This window comes from Mesitornis unicolor, unplaced genomic scaffold (genome assembly GCF_000695765.1).
Source record: "Mesitornis unicolor isolate BGI_N332 unplaced genomic scaffold, ASM69576v1 scaffold39336, whole genome shotgun sequence".
Lineage (NCBI taxonomy): Eukaryota > Metazoa > Chordata > Aves > Mesitornithiformes > Mesitornithidae > Mesitornis > Mesitornis unicolor.
The window spans coordinates 55,350-74,738 of NW_010193897.1; the positions used below are offsets into that span (position 1 = coordinate 55,350).

Below are 19,389 nucleotides of genomic sequence, written 5' to 3' on the forward strand. Positions count from 1 at the left end.
AAATGTAGGTTCTGAAAACTCTTTTGAGAATCAATTATTATTATTTTGATTAGACATCCCCTTACAGAGCTTGAAGCCTAAACATTGTGGCATTGAGCTAATGCAGATGAACCAGAAAGGAAAATTGCATTAGCTGGTAAAGAATATCTCTGCTGAATAATCTAAACTCAAGGCAGTTTTTGATCTATGGTTCATAGAAGACCTGGGAACTATTAGCAAGAGGCCTGTGTAAGGCAGCTAAGAAGAGCAAGTTTATTTATGCAATACAGGAATCTACTTATGTGAAATGTCTTAAATTATCTCCACACTTCCATGGGAAAAGTGCACAGGTTTAGCCCATCGATCTAAAATGTTCCAAAGTGCAAGAAAGGTTCACCTTTCTTGGGAGGTGCTGGGATGTAAAGTTGTGGATAAACCTCCATCAGCATCCCACCAACAGACATCTTGTAAAAACACTTCTTGAGGTCATGATTAAAAACCCTACAAAAGCTGAGGATCAAAATTACTATCTTTTTAACTGAAAAGTGACCTTTCATTATACCTTTTTTAATGTTTCCTTATAGTAAGAGGACACATTAAAAAAGCTGTCCTAACAATTTGTTGTCCCAGCCAAAGCTCCTGTCTTGACAAGACTGTGCATGGCGCAGGGAAACTGCAGATCTGTACTACTGCCCTGCTCCCTTAACTACTGACTGCTTGGGTGTCAGTTCAGGCTGCAGAGCAAGTCACAGAAAACTTCATTTTGAAAAAAGTTTATGCTTCAAATCATACCCTTTTTTCTCAATGTATTTAAAAATTTTCCTTCCCTTTTTTTCTGTAGCAAAGTAGTGGAATGAAAGAAAGTAAACATATGGAAAGGCTTATTTGCAACCCAAAAATCAGATCAAAATTGGTTTTGAAATTACGAAAAAAAACCCAATCCTGAATCATGCCCAGAGGCTAGACAAACTCAACTGCTTGAAAAAATCTCCACCAACTAATCAGAAGTCTTTTTAAACCCCCAGCTCCGCAGCAGTATGAATGCTGCTTTAGCCTACATTCTTCTCTGGTGCCCATGAGATAAGGAGGCCAATTCAGAAACCTGTTCATTGTCCACAGTGTTACTGTAGCTAAGCACCAGACTAGGAAACAATATGTTGGCAGTCTACCATGTGAACAACAGTGAGTCATAAAGACACCAAATCTGTCTGGTCTACAGCCACCCCCTATTCTGGAGCTGCCCTGGCAGTCAGGAAGCTCTGGGACAAGGGCAGGTGACGAACCCTGGTGTAGGCTAAGAGATAAGTGAAATGTAAGGAAAAAAAGTCGTAGAAAATACTTCATGGGGTGTTTCCATATCAACAAATAAAAGGCAGCCAAAAGAAAACAGAGCCAGTTTTCATTCTTTATTCACTTCCAGCTACCCCAAAATGGTTTCTCTGAACGGGCACTCTGGCTTCTCAGAGCCTAAAAGTTTTGGAGAACACAGGCTTCAGTGCCAGTTTTGAGATTAACTTTCATGTGAAGTCTGACTGTGACTGCTGAGGCCAGAAAGCTTTGCTGATGAAATCAGAATAGGATAAACCAAAAGATTTCACACACGAGAATCAGTCATAGCACAGTTTTCTCACAGACATTATTTTTATAGGTCATATTCACCACATTTATAATGTGTACTGTTCATTTCCATTTGTTGACTAGAAAGTGCAGAGCTCTCCTTTGTCTAATATAAAATAACCTGTCAGCAGCTAATTCATCACAGATCCCATTTTGCCCCTGGTAGAGGCAATGGCAAAAGTCCCAGGGATACAGATGGCAGCAGGATTAAAGCCAGCCCTAGAGAAGTGTTTTACCACCCCAACTCCTGAGGATAGTTCCTTGTGTGTTTAATTGTACACATACGAGTATTAGTCGCATTGACTAATGTAGGACTATTTAACATGTGCAAGGTTCACTATTTTCAGGATCAGGGCCATCATCACATACAAATTTAGTTAACTGCATTTATATTGTTTAAGTAGATATTTGCATGTTGACCATGCATGGAGAAGAAAGTGGGGCAAAAAAGTTCATTACTATCCATGAAGTCACTTCTCCTCCCTTACATTCTAAAATGTATTTACAGCTGTTGACTTTCCCTGCATGTTGCTTCTATCATAAAAAATATGTTTTCAAAACATTCTCTCCCTTAATTTTTAATCCTACCAAAGCAAAAATAGATATTTTAATAGAAAAATACAAGATAAAAATATCCTAAAAATAAAATGGTAGCATGGAATGTAATTTTTACACAAAAAAAGATCCCCTTTTTAATTGCTTCAGCTATACAAACACTTTTCCTATTTACAATTTTGGATGCAGTCCTGTACTCACTTAAGTTAATGGGATTTTGCCATTCACTTCACTGGGAACAGAAGCAGGCTCTACCTGGGCTATATTTGCCTCTCTGAAAGGTGATGGCAGCGGAGAGAAAAGAGCATGACAAAACACACATAAGATGGAAGAGGCCTAATTGCCTTCTCTCTTGCTAGTTCACACCTGTGAAGCTCCACATCCTTCACTGCAGTTTTTCCCTGCACCTAAGAGGAAGAATCAGCACTTTTGATTGTGACACTACACAAACAAGAGAAGAATGATTTGTGTGTGTTTCCACCCACCTGCCTTTCTCAGTGGAGTTAATTACACTCAAGTGCCAGTTCCCTCCCAGGACTGAACTCCATATGCTCAATCTTGTATCCCCTATAATCAACAGCAATGATTCAGTGATGCAGGATCATACTCAAAATGAACCCTTTTTTTCCTTTTGACAGCAAACCAGCACCTGTGTCTGTGAAACCATATCTGATACCCATGCGTGATATGCAATTAAGGTAGGAGTTAAAAAAAAAGGGAACAGAGTGAGACATTCCCCATCACCTAAACCCAGATCTGCTGCCCTTAATATATCCTTAAGAAATACTGTCTTGATGTATTAAGTACATCCTGTAACATCAAACTGCATCATTTTCTTTTTTTCATGAGATGAAAGGCCATGCAGCATAACATGATTAGTAAATCATTCCTGAGCTGAAAGAAATTAAGACAAAATTACTGCTTAAAAGAGTGAGTTCTTCAAGAGCCTCTTCTTTTTACACTGATGTCTTTGGTTGTGTCCTTTTCCCTAATTCCTTTTTTTTTTTATTTCTTTCCCCAGGAAGAATGGGATTCTTTTTCTTCTTCTTTATGCAGCAGAAAAATGAGATCTAATGGAGTCTTCACGTAACTGCCGATGCTTCCCCATGTTACAGTCCTCCTGTCGAGTTCGTCTCTCAATAGTTATTCTGTATTTCTTTCTGCATGAAAGGAGAGGAACAGAGTGAGAAACCCTTCTCCCGGCTATAGGATAACAGGACTTCCCTTATAAAGAATGCCTGTAGGGGACAGCTGGGTGAAAAATGAAATGTGGCAGCATGTGAAACCCTGGTCAAAGATTAAAGTAGTTTGCCTCGAAACATCTTACCCAGGCTCAAGAAGGCCTGTTAATTTCTACAGAGCAGTCTCAAAGCACCAAGACACAGACGTTCGCTTCTTTGAAAATTTCTGATCTAAGTGATAAGGAAGTTTTTGTGAAGTTCCATGTGAACTGTGTCACATCACTGCTTTAAATCGATCAAAGCCAAATTTCTTTCCAGTATATGGAGGGGGAGCACTTTCTGCAGAGTTCAAACAACAGATCTGACTCTGTATTCAGTTGTGTTTCTCACTGAAACTACATATTAACTGACTAACCCTCCCATCTCCCTGTGAGAAAGCTACTACGTTTGTAATGTCAGAGGAGGTAGTATGATGAATTAGAAGAGGGATGTAGAGGATAGATAAGAAGTAAATACAATTGCTCATTCATCAGACCGAGTTTTTCCTGCGTGTCTTCCTCTAGGGACTTCTGAAGAATTCTGTTATGTTGCTTTATACGTCAAACAAACCCTCTGACTGCCTTTCAGTTTGCCCTCTAGTACCCAAATGTCCCCCCAAAATCATAAGAAGTTTCACATTTATATTTTATGCATTTATGCTTCTACTCAGTTTCAGGACCAGTTTTTCAGTCCAGCCCCGTGTGCATACAGTGCTGGTTATACAGATGCATGACAAAAAGCCTGTATGCCAAGCATTCCCTAGACATCTGTGTCCCTAACAGTAGGCTCCTAAAGAACTTGAAAACTTACATTCTTTACTTCATTTATGTATTTTCAAGTCAGATCCCTCCACAGGTCTGAGCGTGCACAACAGTAGCTGATCCGCAAAGGCAGGTCCACATTTTAGAAATGAAGCTTCTTAGGTTTAAATCCTGTCAGAGCTACGTATCAGAACTACTACTCACATCTTTTAACAGTTTGCATGCACACTCAAAACTGCTTGCATGCTCATTTGTGGTAATTACAAATCCAAACAAGATGTAATCAGAAGGTACCTATACAGTTTGAAAGGTACAGAAGCTGCAGGTACAAATTACTTCCGGGCACACAATTCCTAGGTATTAATTTTCTGAAAATCTGACATCTGAACATGTTTCATATGTTTATTATAGTGGTGGAATCAGGGAGTTATTCTCCTGCTTTGAGTGTGCGCAACCAGATATGGAGGATGAAATTCACTGTCTTCAGCTGACTCCGATGTGCAGATCTGCCTGACAGAGTACCTGTGGCTTCCTTCACCCAATGGAAACAGGCATTTCTAAGAGGCATTCTTCTGACCTGATTAAGCTCTTGCATGAGGATGACATGAACTGCACCCAGAAAAGTGCTAATTTCTTCTCTCTGGGCATAAACACAAAGACCGGGTGTCGAGCTCAGGTGTGATGTCTACTTTTACAGACACTCACCTTTGCTCACATGGATTTCCAACCCAAAACTTTGTGTCAGATCACGAAGTGGTTAAGTCCTGTTCCTACAACAATGCTTTGCATAGTTTTATAACAGCTCAGAATAAGTTTTTTGCCTCATTTCTCACATACCAATTTCCTCCCAGTATCAACAATGCTAAAAAACACACTTAAAAATCATCATCTCAGCTTGAGAATGTATAAAAGATGCAAGAACCTCTGACGACATACAATATAAAGACAGACTTGTATTTTTCTTTTCTTTTCAAGACAAACTTTAATCAGTACCAGTTAATTTATCTTGTCTCTCTAACATATATAAGCACCAAACACATGCAAGAATATAATCACCCTGCAGAATTTCAGCCGTAAGCACCTGATGAATAATCCTGTTTCTGGGACCTTTTGAAATCCTGGGAGTGTGTTGGTGAACTGAAGCAGTTTTTGCTTGTTTCATTTTGGTAACTTTCTTATAAATATATATTTTTGTTGGATAGAATTATTTCATTCTTATATGCAGAGGTTAATTCTATTTTCCTATCTGTCTTTTCTCTTCCATAATATAGGAGGATAAATTATAGTATATAGAAGATGCTGAACATGTACAACAAATTTATTCTGTCAGTGTAGGATCAAGACTCTCTTAGATTTGCTCATCAGCAGTGTAAGAATTATTTTACTTAAACAGGAATGAAACACTGATCACTCTCCACAGACCTCAGCCTACCAAGTTAAATGCACAGCTTAGAAATCCAAATGCTCTCTTACACCAAAACAGAAATCTCTTTCTAGCTTCCAGTACAATTCCACTCAATACCCAAAAACTAAGCATGGTACCAGGCAAGTGATATAAATGTCTTACATGGTCACAGCCCGCACAATTGTGCTGGCCAGGAGCACCAAAGAAAGGCGGCTTTCAAGGCCACGGCACTTCACTGAATTACTTCCATAAGTAATGTTACTCAGAGATGTAAATGGTTACAGGATAAGGCCCTGAGTCAACAAAATGACTTGGATATACACAGAAGGACAACCAAAGTGTGTTCGCTGTCTTTGGTGGGAATGTTACCACAGATGACCATGGTACTTATCAAGGATGTGCCACCACGAGCTGAGAGGTTTTGATGATGAGTAAAAAGAGTTTATGGAACTTTCAATGAATGGGACTAACCTGAAAAAGTAAAAAGCCATCAGTAATCCTGCTCCAAGCAAGGCGCCCACAACTATTCCTGTAACTGCTGATTCTCCTAGACCACCTGCTTGAAAAGGGGAAAAACAAACAATGAGGGTTCATATTGAGAACTATTTGCATTCACATACTGGAAAACACACACAACTAAGAAATGAGTGACCAACATTGGATAATAACTAAAGCCTTTCAGAGCTTTGGACTCCATGGGAACCTCTTCCTTAGTTTCAGTTTCTGCATGCTTATTTTTTGTCCTTGCTTTCCTTGGGGTTAAACAAGCACAAGATCAATGTCAGACGAAGACAGAATTCTAGAGATGTGATACAGAGGAATGCTGTTGGTCTGAAACATAACAGACTGGGATTACAATGACGCACATAACAGGCACGAGCAGTGAGTATGCCCTGAGCCATTATAACAGAAACGAACTCATTTCACCTGGCTTAGCATCATAACCCTGTATCACCCAGGTTTATTAAAATGACTGTATGATTATCCAACAGCTGCTCCTTTTTTTTCTGAACCTATGCTGTATCAAGTTAAAGCCATATGAGCTTTGCCTTGCTCCAAATCTCAGCAGAGGCAGAGCAGGGACACAGTGGCTGAAGGGGAGCCCAAGTAGGTACCGTCACTCTGCAAAGTGCAAGGCAGCTGAAGAAAAATGGCATTTTCATGTGGATGCAGCATGCTCCCTTTTCCATGCCTACCTGCATTTGTGGAAAGGAACAGAGAAATATTAAGGAAACTAATCTGCTCTCTCCTGTTCATTTATGTTTGACCCTTTGAGGGGATTTTGTCTGTACATCAAGATGTGTGCAAGGCAGAAGATGCATAGCCACACCATGCTGAGTACAGATGGTGTAGCCCGAAAACAGTCTCTACAGCATGTGTGTACACACAGGTTTTTCAGGGATTGAAAAATTATCAGGCTACAGATACCTTTTCACTGCAAGACTAGTAATTTCCCTTTGCCAGTGAGGCACCCATATCTTCCTACCCTTATCTCCTCGCAGTGTCCTGCTCAACAAGGACACCTTCTCTGTGGAGGGTGGTCCCAGCTCTCTCACAGGTGTTGCCCCATTCAACTGACCTCGTTTTTTCTGAGTCTACTGGGCCCCTTGCAGTGCCTTCTCATAGCATGGAAAATCATTCTGCAGCGGGAGAACACTGCTCCCATCAGCACTGGCTCCCCAGCTGTTAATTATCAATGTGATTACTCTCTGTTTGGGGTTTTCATTATATCCTTCTTTCTGGCTAAAACATATTTTACCTTTTAGCCCCTGGAAAGTCCTAAAGCCTCCAGGGCCCTGGGCTGTGCATCATGATTACTGTCATGTTTAAGTTCAGGGAAGTGATTCAGACCACGTACTACCCAGGGCTGCCAGACCTTAATTTCCCAAGCAGTCAGCAGAGAGACAGACTCACGATGTCTCAGTTGGACAACTGTACTAAGCAATTTAATATGGCCTGTTATGTTGCATCACCACATGGATTCCTCTCTCTGACAGCCTGGGCAGAAGCATTAAGTGACTAAACTTACATGATTTACACGGTGTATTGTTTGTGTGTTCTGAAATGCGGCTTTCATCTAGTCTCAGCCTGCCGTGATTCCAAGGATATTTCACATTTGATCGAATTTCAAAACGTCCCTGCTTTCCATAGTAGTCCCCGATTACCTAGGCAAAAAAAAAAAGAAATGAGAAGATTTTCCTATTCACTTAGAGAAGTAAAACAAACAGAGGAGCAGCACCACGCACTTGGACTCCTGTGGCAGGATGCTGAATCACATGGAATAGCACTGAAGGGGTCTGTGGGAAGTTATGTAGTGTATGCCCTGCCCCAGGGCAGGATCAACTGAACAAAAGCATTCCTGACAGATATTTATCTAACCTGTTCTTAAAAGCCTTCAAAGATGGAGACTTGGCAATTTCTGTAGGCAATTCTTCTGCAACTTAGCTATCGCTTCTGTCAGTGGCCTCCCCCGAACAGGTAACCTATATCTATCCTGTTCCGATTATCCGTAACTACTTATGCAACTGCCAGTGGAAATACTCTTCCTTTCTGAAACACCCCTTAACATATTCACAGGTTTTTATGTGGTCTGCCCCCAGGCTCCTAACTTTTTTAACTTTGAATATTCATTCTGTTCTCCCTAGGCTTTCTTCAATTGCTCCACACTGTGCTGACTACTCAGCACTGTCACTCAGCTAAGTAAAAGTATCACTTCAAGTACCTTGTGTGCTGAGGCTCCTGACTACACACTCCAGGCTGAACTTTTCTGTTCTGCAAAGATCTGGAGGTACTTGATCATGTTCAGATAAAATCTTCAAATCTTCTGAAGAATTATGACAGAGCCTGTCATTTTCCACCTTGTATTTCTGCAGTTGCTGGTACTTACATAGAAAGGGCCTTCGATGCTTATTATTCTGGTAGCATGGACTATTATTTCAAACCAATTAATTAAGATAATGTAGAATTTCAGTCCTGTCCTTAAGAGTAAATCCAGTCTTTATCAAAGATAACGCATGTTGGATCTACTGCAAAGTTGCAGGACTAAATTGTGCTAACAGTAGTAAGTCCCTCATTTGAAGAGTCCCAAAAAATATAAGTACAGTAATAAATGCCAAATATCATTACACTGAAGTAGTCAGAAGTGATGGCAGAAACAAATCAAAAGACATGTTTGTTCTACCATGGATAAAAAACATTTACTAATACACTGGTTTTATAAATCAAGCCCCTGCCAGCCTGTTCAAATCTTTCACCTAAATTTCATTAAGAAGGGAAGGAGTTAAAAGGTAACACTTGCAGTAGTTAGATACACAAAAGTAGACTTCAAACTAAGTAAAGGAGCTGATTTCTTTCCCAGTTTTTCAACTAGGAGACAAATCCTAAGAAAAAAGATTTTTTTAAACATTTGTTAAAATAAAGGCAAATTCGGTAAACTGGAAAAAGCAGAGGGAAAACAGCTCGGAGACCATTTGCAGGCAGCAGACTATTCATTAAGAGAGTGTTTAATTCACCAGACAGGAGTGAGAGAGTCCTCTATCAGCAGGACTTACTGAACACAAGAACATGGAGAAAGGCTCAAGAAGAACAAATAACTATAAGCTGCTGCAATCAAACAGATTCAGATTACAAGTAGGACATAGATTTTTAAAGAGTAAGACTGCTTAAATAGTGGAACAAATATCAAGGTAGCAAGCGAGGCAGTCCCTACTCCTCAGTATCTCCATATGAAAAACAAATGCCTGTTAACAGTGTGAGCTTTAGTCACATGTAAGCTACAGGGCTCAACACAAGGGTAAGAAACCTGCCTGTCTGTGGTGCAGCAGAGGTCAAAGCAGGTAATCTGGTGTTTTCCTCTACCTTTAAACGCTGTGGACGGACCTGGGGAAACAGCTCTGTCCAAACACCCATTCATCTGTTTCTTAGCTGAACTAAGCCATTCTCGTATGGATAAATACCAAACCATTCTATGATTCTATGATTTGATGAAATATGTTAATAGCATGTGCATTTATAAATGTCATAAACAAAGCAGAGGGAAATTAAAATAAGCAACATGTTAAAAGGAGAAAAGTAACATCAAAGAAATAAAAGATGGTTTCAATTGCAAGTGAACAAGCAATGGAAGGAAGTCTAGGAGACAGGGATTAAACTGACACGAGATAAAAAGCCAACGGACTGAACAAAAAGAAGAGATACATGTTGTTCAAATCAAAGTTAGCCCAACCAATTTGTACTTCTACCTTCAATTAATGATGATTACTCCTACACCAGGGAGCATCTGCAGTTTTAAATCACCTTTACACATCACAACACTAGACATTCTGATGCTTTTAAAAAGGCTTTTTGAGTCTGTGTCTGCCACACTACTAACAACAACAATAACATAATTAGATTCAAATCCACACACAGAAATGTCCAGCTCAGATTACTGCTGCTTTATGCGTGAGCTTGATGCAACAGGGGAGGCCAGCAAAGCTTAGGCTGATGCTGACTTTGCAACTAAGAGTGCAACGAACAGGAGGTGTATGCTACAGCTGGAGTTTGGGCCATGTCTGTACTGATAAACTCAACCCAGTCATGCTATTCACTGTGTTCATCTGGTGCTATTTCTCATAGACTGTTTTTCACAGCCTGGCTGCTGCCACTCCTGCTGTGTCCGATGGAATCACGCATGTGGTGTATATACAGCCCTCTGATTAAAACACCTCTTAATCATTGAAAACAAGGTGCTCAGGTCTTACTGCCTGAAAAACAAGGTGACGCAAGGCCTACACTCCTGCCTGTGGCAGACAGCGGAGTAAGATTAAAATACATGTACTCATGGTATATATGTATCAGGGTAATTATTGTATCCAGGGTAATTATTGTATCCTGGTTACTACAGAATTAATCTTCTTACCAGTCAATAGAAGAAACAGAATAAACTCATTTTAAGCAATAATTTCTCATATTCAAAATTTATCAGTGTTTAGCTAAAATGTGAGATTTCATTCTACAGATTTTTAAAGACTAGCATCATGTGAAGAGAGACATGCACCATTAAAGAAAAGAAGTTAAGAAAGACAGAAAAGATAACTATTTTATGGAAAGGATTTGGGCCCCAGACTGACCAGATTAAGAAATAAATACCCCTTTAATGTGTATATTAAATAAACAGGTACACACCAAGTAAACAGATGATATGATGTTACATTGCAGCGGCTCACTCACCAGTGGCCAACTGCAATGGTGTTTGTTTCCTTACCTCCTGCGTGCCTGCCTCTGGGTCTGTCATTCCAATCACAGAGAAATCCCCGTATCTGTCTCCATTGGCATCAATGGACACCTGCCCTGCAATGCCTAAAGAATGGCATGTGAGGAATTAGAAAATTAATTAGTTGAAATACTGAGCCTTTCCAAGGAAAATGAGAAAACAGTGGACAGGTTTTTACAGACTGATATGACAGGAAATCTCATCAGTCTCCCAGCATTTTTGTTGGCATTCCAAAAGAAATTGTAATTTCATCTCAGTGTCTGCATTCCTGAATTCTTAACATTGTTCCTTTTTAAATATCAAATGTGTGAGACTGTTTGGGTAATATGTGAGAAAAAATTAATCCAGAAAGCCAGTGTGCAAGAATAAAACACAAATATATTTAATGTGAATTATTTACAGAGAGACTAACCCTGAAGTATCTAATGATGCCTCAATAAGGAGCTCATGTGCTGCAGAGGACACAGGGGTACAGCCCTAGGCCCTGCAGCCTGACAGGGTTGGTGCACTCATACAGCCAGTCCAGTGTCACTTCCATCTGATGGGGTACTGGAGAAGGTGTGGACAAGAGGTAACCTATGCATTACATATGCATTAAGTCCTGTAAATGCACATAGGATTAACTGCATAATATGGTCCTGTTTCTTAAATATTTTCACACCCCCAGTTCACTTCTTTCCTTTAAAAGTTCTAGGAAACTTTAGGAAAACTGGAAATCATAGACCCATAAGACAACTCAAGTTTGCAGGGACTTCAGGAGGTCTCTAGTCCAATCCCCTGCTCAGAGCAGGGTCAGCCAGGAGGTCAGAAGAAGAGGATGTTCAAGGCTTTGTCTGGTCTTGAAAACCTCCAAGGATGGAAACTGCAACCTCTCTGGGGCAACTTGTTCCAATTGTCACAGTGAGAAAACACTTCCCTGTATTCTGTGTGAGCCTCTTCTTTCAATGTAAGCCTTGCTCCAGCCTCTTGTGGTGTAAGCCAAACAGGTTCTTGAAATCCATCAAACAATGCCGATTTACTCTTATGAAGGTCTAACCTAACTATGATGAAGACTTTGCAAGGCTTTACTAGTACGCTTTTATCACTGCAGATATTCTTAGATGTGATCCTCCACTGCCTGATACCAAACATAGCCATTTACACCAGTGCAAGTCAAACAGGCATTGTTTTACATCCATGTTACTCAAACTACCAGACAAAAACAGTAGAGAATCAGGTTCTCTAATGACTGTAAATCAGAAAAGACAGGTCAGATATTCAGCAAGAGTAAAAAATCCCCTCAACACACCTAATGACATTAAATATGCAGCTGACTGACATAGCTACATTTACCTAGTCTCTCTTCCCGTTTAGTGATGTCAGGAATGTTTAAACCTACTGTGATTTTCAAAACGTAGTGCATCAAAAGATGTACTGTCAAGCATCTACGTTTTGGTAAAACAACACAGTAATCAAATAATCACAAATTTGATTACTACAGGAAAACAGAATGGGTACAGCCAATTGGCTGTGAAAGCACTGGAAGAGGCCACTATGAAGAGCTGCAACATCCTTGCCTACATGACAATTTGGATTCTGGATCTGACAGGAGATGTTAATTGGAACAAACACCTTCCTGGCCTCAGAAAGCCAAAACTCATTTTTCAAAAGTAGGTACTAAAATTTGCTGAAATTCAGAATTCCCACTGGGATTTTTTTTTTTAATGGGAAAGACTAATTTTTAATTTTTCCATCTGAATCAAAACAAAGCATCTGAAATGTCAATGTCTTCTGAAATGTTCTTTCTTAAGAAACATATTTAGGAAATTTTGAAACCACGTTAATGAAGAACTACCTTTGGATGAGGATTTTATCCCACTGAAGTTCAGATGGGTTACCTATTCAGAGCAGGCTGTAAAATGAGGCAGCTAGGCAATGAGATATCTAGATGTCAGCAATTAAATCAATGCCGTTAATGAAACTGGAGTTCCCACCATCAAGGCCTGCAAAAGTTTAAGTGAATTATAAAGCTTCAGTCCTGCAGTAGAGCCTGGTTGGTGACTGCGTGGACCATACTCTGCAATCCTGTATCCACTTCAGAGAGGGGCTTACAGGTAGAATAAAGGGATGTGATTTTCCTAAAAGGACTGGCTTGAAAGACATCAAGTTAAAAGTCTTATTCAAAATCAGTTTTATCCCTGTAAATTATGTCCAGCAAAACATTGCCACAGAGGGAAGATAGCATAGGACTTATATGGCATTTTTACCTGAACCTTCAGAGCTCAACTTGACAGCTATGTTTTCAGAATAGCTGTGACAGGTCAGTCAACAACAACAAACTGGTTTTTACAAATGGAGAAAGAGAACATTTTTTTCCTCTGGTTTTACACGTAAGGTGTGAGAATCAACCATGTAATCTATATGGAGCACGTGGTACCATCAAAGACGCGTGGGGACACCAGCTGGTGGCTTCCTGGAGCAGAGGAGCAGGAGTAGAGAAAACACAGACAGGCTGTGCTGGGGCATCTGCTCATACACAGGATAACCAAACGGCAAGGGAAATGCTTAGACACCAGATTCCCTCGGTTAAAACAGTGTTTTGGGAAGCCATAGGTGTGAAGGGAGTTAGTGGGACATAATGCACAACCTGCAGCTCATGCAGGGCTCCTTACCGGATGACTGCAAACAGCATAATTTAAAGCAATCCCTATGTTGCCTTAAGCTGCCCTGGGGACACTTTTGCCTTGTGTTCAGGCCACAATTTGAGAACAGAAAAGAGGCTTGGAGCAGATGGCCTTCTTGCTTTCCTCCCCTATATCCAGTGTGTTCTTAGAGCAGAGAACCCAGCCACTGAAGGGTGTTTTACACATTCAAATAAACTGTCTGCTTCTTATCTAGGGGAAATGTTTCCTTCTCTTAAGCATTTCCATAGGAAACCTTGCCAATCCTACCCCTACGTATTTTAAGAGATGGATGAGAATGTTACAAAGAGATGGATGGGAATATTCTCATTTATGACGGATATATCCAATAATCCAGTTTATTTACTATGATCCCTACCTGGCAAAAGCACTCACACCACTTTCCATCAGCAGGGTGCCAGTTGCACTGTGGAATTGCAGCCTACAAGATTAGGCACAGAAAGGCACAGTTCAGCTGTTCAGCTGCTGCCTCTGAGATAACACGCACGGCTCCTGAATGGAGGCTGGGGGAAATCCTCCTAGGGGCCACAGGAGCCCCGTCAAGAAATAAAAGAAAACAACCTGGCACCTGCTTGCTTTTATCCATTCCCATGCTCCTAAGATAAAAGAGTCAAATGGAAAAAATGAGGCAATCTCAGAGCAAATAGATGCACATGAGTAAAGCGAGCAGCTGTAATCTTTTCAAAAACAAAGAAGGAGGCTGAGAAAATTATTGGTATTTCTTTACAACATCACTGGGGGTCATTAAATTGTTAGGAGTTTTCTGAGCTGAATAAGACTTCAAGGGTTAGTGCAAAGAAAAGTCAGAGTGGTGAGGTATGTGAGTCAGTCTTAAAGATGTACAAGATTTCATTTCATTTAAGAATGGCACAGGTCTTTACACTGCACACAACAAAGACCTGAATTTTTTTGATTCTGAAAGCTGGAACACTCTATCAACTCTTACCTTCATACGTTCTGTTCCGTGTTTGCTGAACAATTTTTTCCCCATCTTTCTTACTGAAACCAAACTTCAGGACTTCCTGTAAAGCTAGGGCATAAAGAAGAATAGCATCATGGAATCCTTCCACAAACATGTTCACCTAAAAAAAAAAAAGAAAAAAAAAAGACAATTGAAATATGAAACATTTTTCTTCCCTATGGAATTAATTAGCTAAAGGGAATGTCCAAATTAAATTACTAAAGTGGAGGGTTATTATCTCAACTGCTAGAACACAAAGAAATGTGTCTTAAAAAAACTCTGGGTGAAAACGGTGGCTTTTGACCCATTCTGTTAACTGCTATCTGCTATTCTGAACATTCAAATCACACTTAAATGTTGTGTCTGAATAGCTCTGCAGATACGGGAGAAATTTGCAGATGGCAGTTCCCATGCCCAGACGCACCAATTCTGCAGCTGACCACATGGGATTCTGTGAGGTGCTGAGCATCCTCATCCCACAGCACTGAGTGCAACCTCCTCCCCCTGCGCAGAGGACTTAGCACCTCTCAGGATTGCGAAGGTATGTTCTGCCATCATTTTTTTTGGAGAGTGCAACTGGTGGATTTGCTTGTTTAATGATTACCACTTCCATTTCTGGCCCCTGTTCAGCTGAGCATCTCTCCACGAGCAAATGAGCAATGGAGGAAACTATTTACCCTCTACAGTAATGCATTCTCTGAAACCGCCAGAACAGTTTCCTGTTCTTCACAGCTTTTTCAGTAAGGGACATGAAATAAAATGTTGCTTTCTAGCCCTAATATAAAAGAATGCTCCTGCCAACCAGATCTGCCTCCCAGGAGTCTAAGTAGGCAACCTAACTGCTTTTGGTCTACATCACTGTAAATAACAAAAACAGCTAAAAGCAAAGTGCTGCAGAAACACTACAGGTTTGTTCACAGGAGCCTGCTGTACTTAAGTGAATAAGCAATCATTATTTTAGGAACTGAGTTCAGATGGATACCCATCAGCAGAAGCAGCACATGGCTTGAGCAGCACAGGTATTCCTCTTCTGTAAGCAGCAACTCACATCTTAGCAGTGCAATGAATTACACTGAATTACATGAATTACATTTTCAGCTGCAAGAAAGAAAAACTCAGAGTTTCATTACAATGGAAAAGTTCCTGACATCCTCACAAAGGCACAATCAACAATTACACCATATTATAGGGTGTCTTAATGTCATTTCCAGCAAACAACCCATCTCTACAAATACTCTCCTGGATAGAAACAACATTTATCTAATCTTCCACTTCAGTGTAACTAAACAACTTAAAATGCTGGTAAATGAAGTGCTACTCTACCTCTGACAGTTTTAGCTGGACATTAAAAATGTTAAAAGCTAAAAATATGTAGCCAGTTAAGTAAATAACTGCTCCATAGATAAAAAGTATTACATAGTTGATTGGCTAAACCAAACTAACCAAGTCCTTGGTAATGTAATTACATGCAAGACGTCCCTTCACTCTTACACCAGTTGCTAACAGTAAGAATTTCAGAATTTATTTACTGACAATACAGACGTTTACATTGCTCTGACACTTAAAATTGGACTTCTAGATAACTCCAGTCTATGTTTCCTTAAGAAAATGCACCACCAGTTTGGGGGAAGAGCCCACGGTGCTACAGAAGGCGCAGAAGTGCTCAGCTCAGTCTGACAGCCCAAGACTAAAAGGCAGCTGCAGTTATTCTGACCTAAAGAGAAAGCACAAAAGAGGTGATGTCAGGCTTTTGGTGGAGTAACAAGAGCTGATGGACAGAGTGCACATTAGGACAGACTTTGCCCACAGGGGGTTTTAATTTTTCATTATTTAAAAAAAACCACAACAAACCAAGAAGCCACAAAGCTCGACAACTGCTTTATGTGCCAGTGCTAGAATCCAAGTGGCCCGTGGATGATCAAACATGGGCTTTCTTGACATGACACTCATTCTCCCAGGAGAGAAATGAGTCTCTACTTGCTTTACCTCCCTGCTGGCTGATTTACAGTTTGTGGCTGGCATTTGCTTTAAGGAAAGCTATTTGTCACTTCATTTGTCCATGGCAAAGGCCTCTCAGTGTAACGCAGCAACCTTCAAAATCCCATTTGCTCTATCTGAAATCTACTCATGCCACCAGCCTGAAAACCCTCCTGTAGACACTGCAAATTTGCCAGATAAGCCCTGTCAAAACTCACCCAGCAGTTTGGGAGGTTACTGCTGCAGCCCCCTGCCTTGACTTTTGGCCAAAAGCCCTCACATTACAAATGAAAAATTACGTTAGAACATCATCTGTGCTACCTCTGAGTTCCTCATGCACAAATCCCAGCATTTTATCTTACACTGCTGGGGAAGGTGAAACTGTTGGTAATTTCTGCCATTTCAAATCTTCTTCTAAAAGAGTAATATTTACTGTTTACCTGTGAGACTGCACCTACACTCCCCAGCCAAATCATATGTGGGGCACACTGGCTACTTTTCACATCAGTTCAGGGATACATTCAATATTACAATGCAAAGTAACAGCAGCACATAATTCAGAAGGGATTGTTTTTCACTGCATTTTCCACCGTTGCAGAGCTCACTCAGGGTCATTTCGTAGCCCTGTTGACTGTGACTGTCTACAACAGATCTGCTGAGTGTAAAAGGGTGCAAAATTGTTCCATCTTATACCACTCCTGACTTAGTGGAACATTGTCCCAGTCCATATACACCCAGGACTTCTATTCTGGACAACATTAACTCTGCTAATGATACTTCATATATCTCATGGGTATGAAGGATTTTCTTTATTCTTCTTTTTTAATTATTTCAACATAGCTCCTGTCCTACATTCAGTCCTATCTGAAAACAGACACCTATCAGAATAATGAAACTGACTGACGCCAAATTTTCCTCAGCAATTTTTACATTCTGACCTGTGTTGATTTGAATTTTAGAATAACTAACAGTAAGAATAAATAACGCTTACAAAAAAACCCATCCTTCCTTTCATGCAGGAAAAGGGTTAAAAAGGGCTAGAAGAAGCCCATGAATATGAAGCCACATTCCACGAATGTGTCCAACAGAGACCCAAATAAATGTGAAGATGTCTACACAGGTTGCTTGAAGGTCTCCACGGTAATTAATAATGTGCAGTTCAACATTAGATAGCCCTCAGGAAAAACTAAACTGATTATAAAAGCTATTAAAGATCCACTAATCTCATAGGCAATTAAGAGTTCTTTTAGTTGAGCTCTCATAAAAAGCAGTAACTTTTGGATTGTAGTATTTTCCATTTTGATTCATGCCGGTTTTTTAATTACAGGTGTGAGCTGTGACCATAATTTGCATCTCAGGTCTACTAAGATGTTGCTGCCCCCCAACAAAAACTGCACAGCAGAGCTGTACCTCAATGCGTGCCATCAGCAATGCGAGTGCTGCAGAGACGCTGCCAGGTTTGCTGAACATCTTTGGTGGCTGCAATACAAATATGTGGAAACCCCCATGCTGAGAGATCTTCTGTATTACTTTCACATCCTATTGAAGGTACTATATAACTAAAACGCAGGTAAGCTAACTGCACAGCTGGATGAGATAGGCATACATTTGCACCTTTTATTCTCCTACCTTTCTACTCTAATTAATCATCTTCCATTTTAAAAAAAACCCTCTCCATGGAAATCACATGAATAAATTTTACACAGTTCGGAGTTATAGTTCCCCAAGCAGCTATAGTGTGACCACACTATTCATATATACCAAGGTGTTAACAGCATACACAGCAATGCAAAATACTACCGACGTGGAAGACGGCCAAGCTACAGCTAAGCAGGACTCATAATTTTCCATATCCTGCCCACTGACTATTAAGCAAGCTTATTCTCTTCATCTGGAGCTGCCCAGCTCTGAATCACAGCAATTACAGCAATTCATACCACTTCAGTGCTAGGTGGGGAGGATCATCATTACTTCTTCTCTACTGCAAAAGCAAACAGCTAACGCTCCCTAGACTGGGGCTCTGCATCTACTGTCCAGTGCATTTGCAGTGATTTTCAAGCTGTCAAACTATATAGTCCCAGTTAAAATCAATGAGGACCCTGGTGGATAGCATAGGGTATACTCAGATGTTTTGCAAAAATGTTAGCAATTTACATACTTGATATGATGCTTAGGTGAGCTAATGTCCACTGACATTTCACCCTCTTTTGGATTAGTCCACAAGGATGAAACTTGTATGGAAGTTTGACGCTACAATCACACGAGGCTCATCTAACCTCAGGATTATGAACACTGTAAATGAACCCTTATGAATTTTAGCAATACTATATATTATACTATATGTTATACTATAAAATTATAGTATGACACAGCAAAAATATGGCAATGAAGTTCAAATACAGCAACTATATTTCAAATAAATACACACTATGATGTACTTCAAGGCAATCTCATGCCAAGCTGGTTCATCTACTTCATGACTATGGACTTCTGCAGCATGGCAGTATGTCTTACAGTTTAGGTAGATGTCTTCCTACGATCGTGTTCTGCTTGAATGCATCTCAGTAAAAGAGACATTTTCTAAGCAGCTGTAATTTATCTCTCAGTTCTCTGTTTTTAATCCTTCTTCACCAAGCCATTTATAATTCAGTCCTTCCTTTACGAGCTTTTCCAATAAACCCTGACGTAGCTAAGTTTTTTAGATGCATTTCTGGACATGTATTCTTGATTGTCTTCTGTCGATTGACCCACGAAACAGCAATATATCCTCCACTTAATTTTGGAACTGTTGCCATTGTAACAAGTACTCCTTTATGTTCCTGGGATACCCAGAGGCCTTCAATGCTTCCTTGATAAATTACTGTGTTGTTGGTCTGAGACACAAACTCAGAATACTGTAAATGGTAGGCAGTAAATGGTAGGCAAATACAGATGATTCTGTTTTGGCTGGATGGCCATGCACAGAGAGTTGTGGTGAAT

The 19,389-nt window shown here is 40.2% G+C and overlaps 1 protein-coding gene across 1 annotated transcript; it reads right to left on the reverse strand.

Moving 5' to 3' along the window:
• Positions 1-3,147: 3,147 nt before the first annotated feature.
• On the reverse strand, positions 3,148-17,880 carry NPR3 (natriuretic peptide receptor 3). Its single transcript, XM_010187613.1, has 6 exons — positions 17,821-17,880; positions 14,419-14,554; positions 10,783-10,877; positions 7,567-7,702; positions 6,009-6,096; positions 3,148-3,311 (listed from the first exon to the last, which is right to left on the reverse strand). The coding sequence occupies exons 1-6, from the start codon at positions 17,878-17,880 to the stop codon at positions 3,200-3,202; spliced, it is 627 nt and encodes a 208-aa protein (XP_010185915.1). The 3' UTR covers positions 3,148-3,199.
• Positions 17,881-19,389: the final 1,509 nt, after the last annotated feature.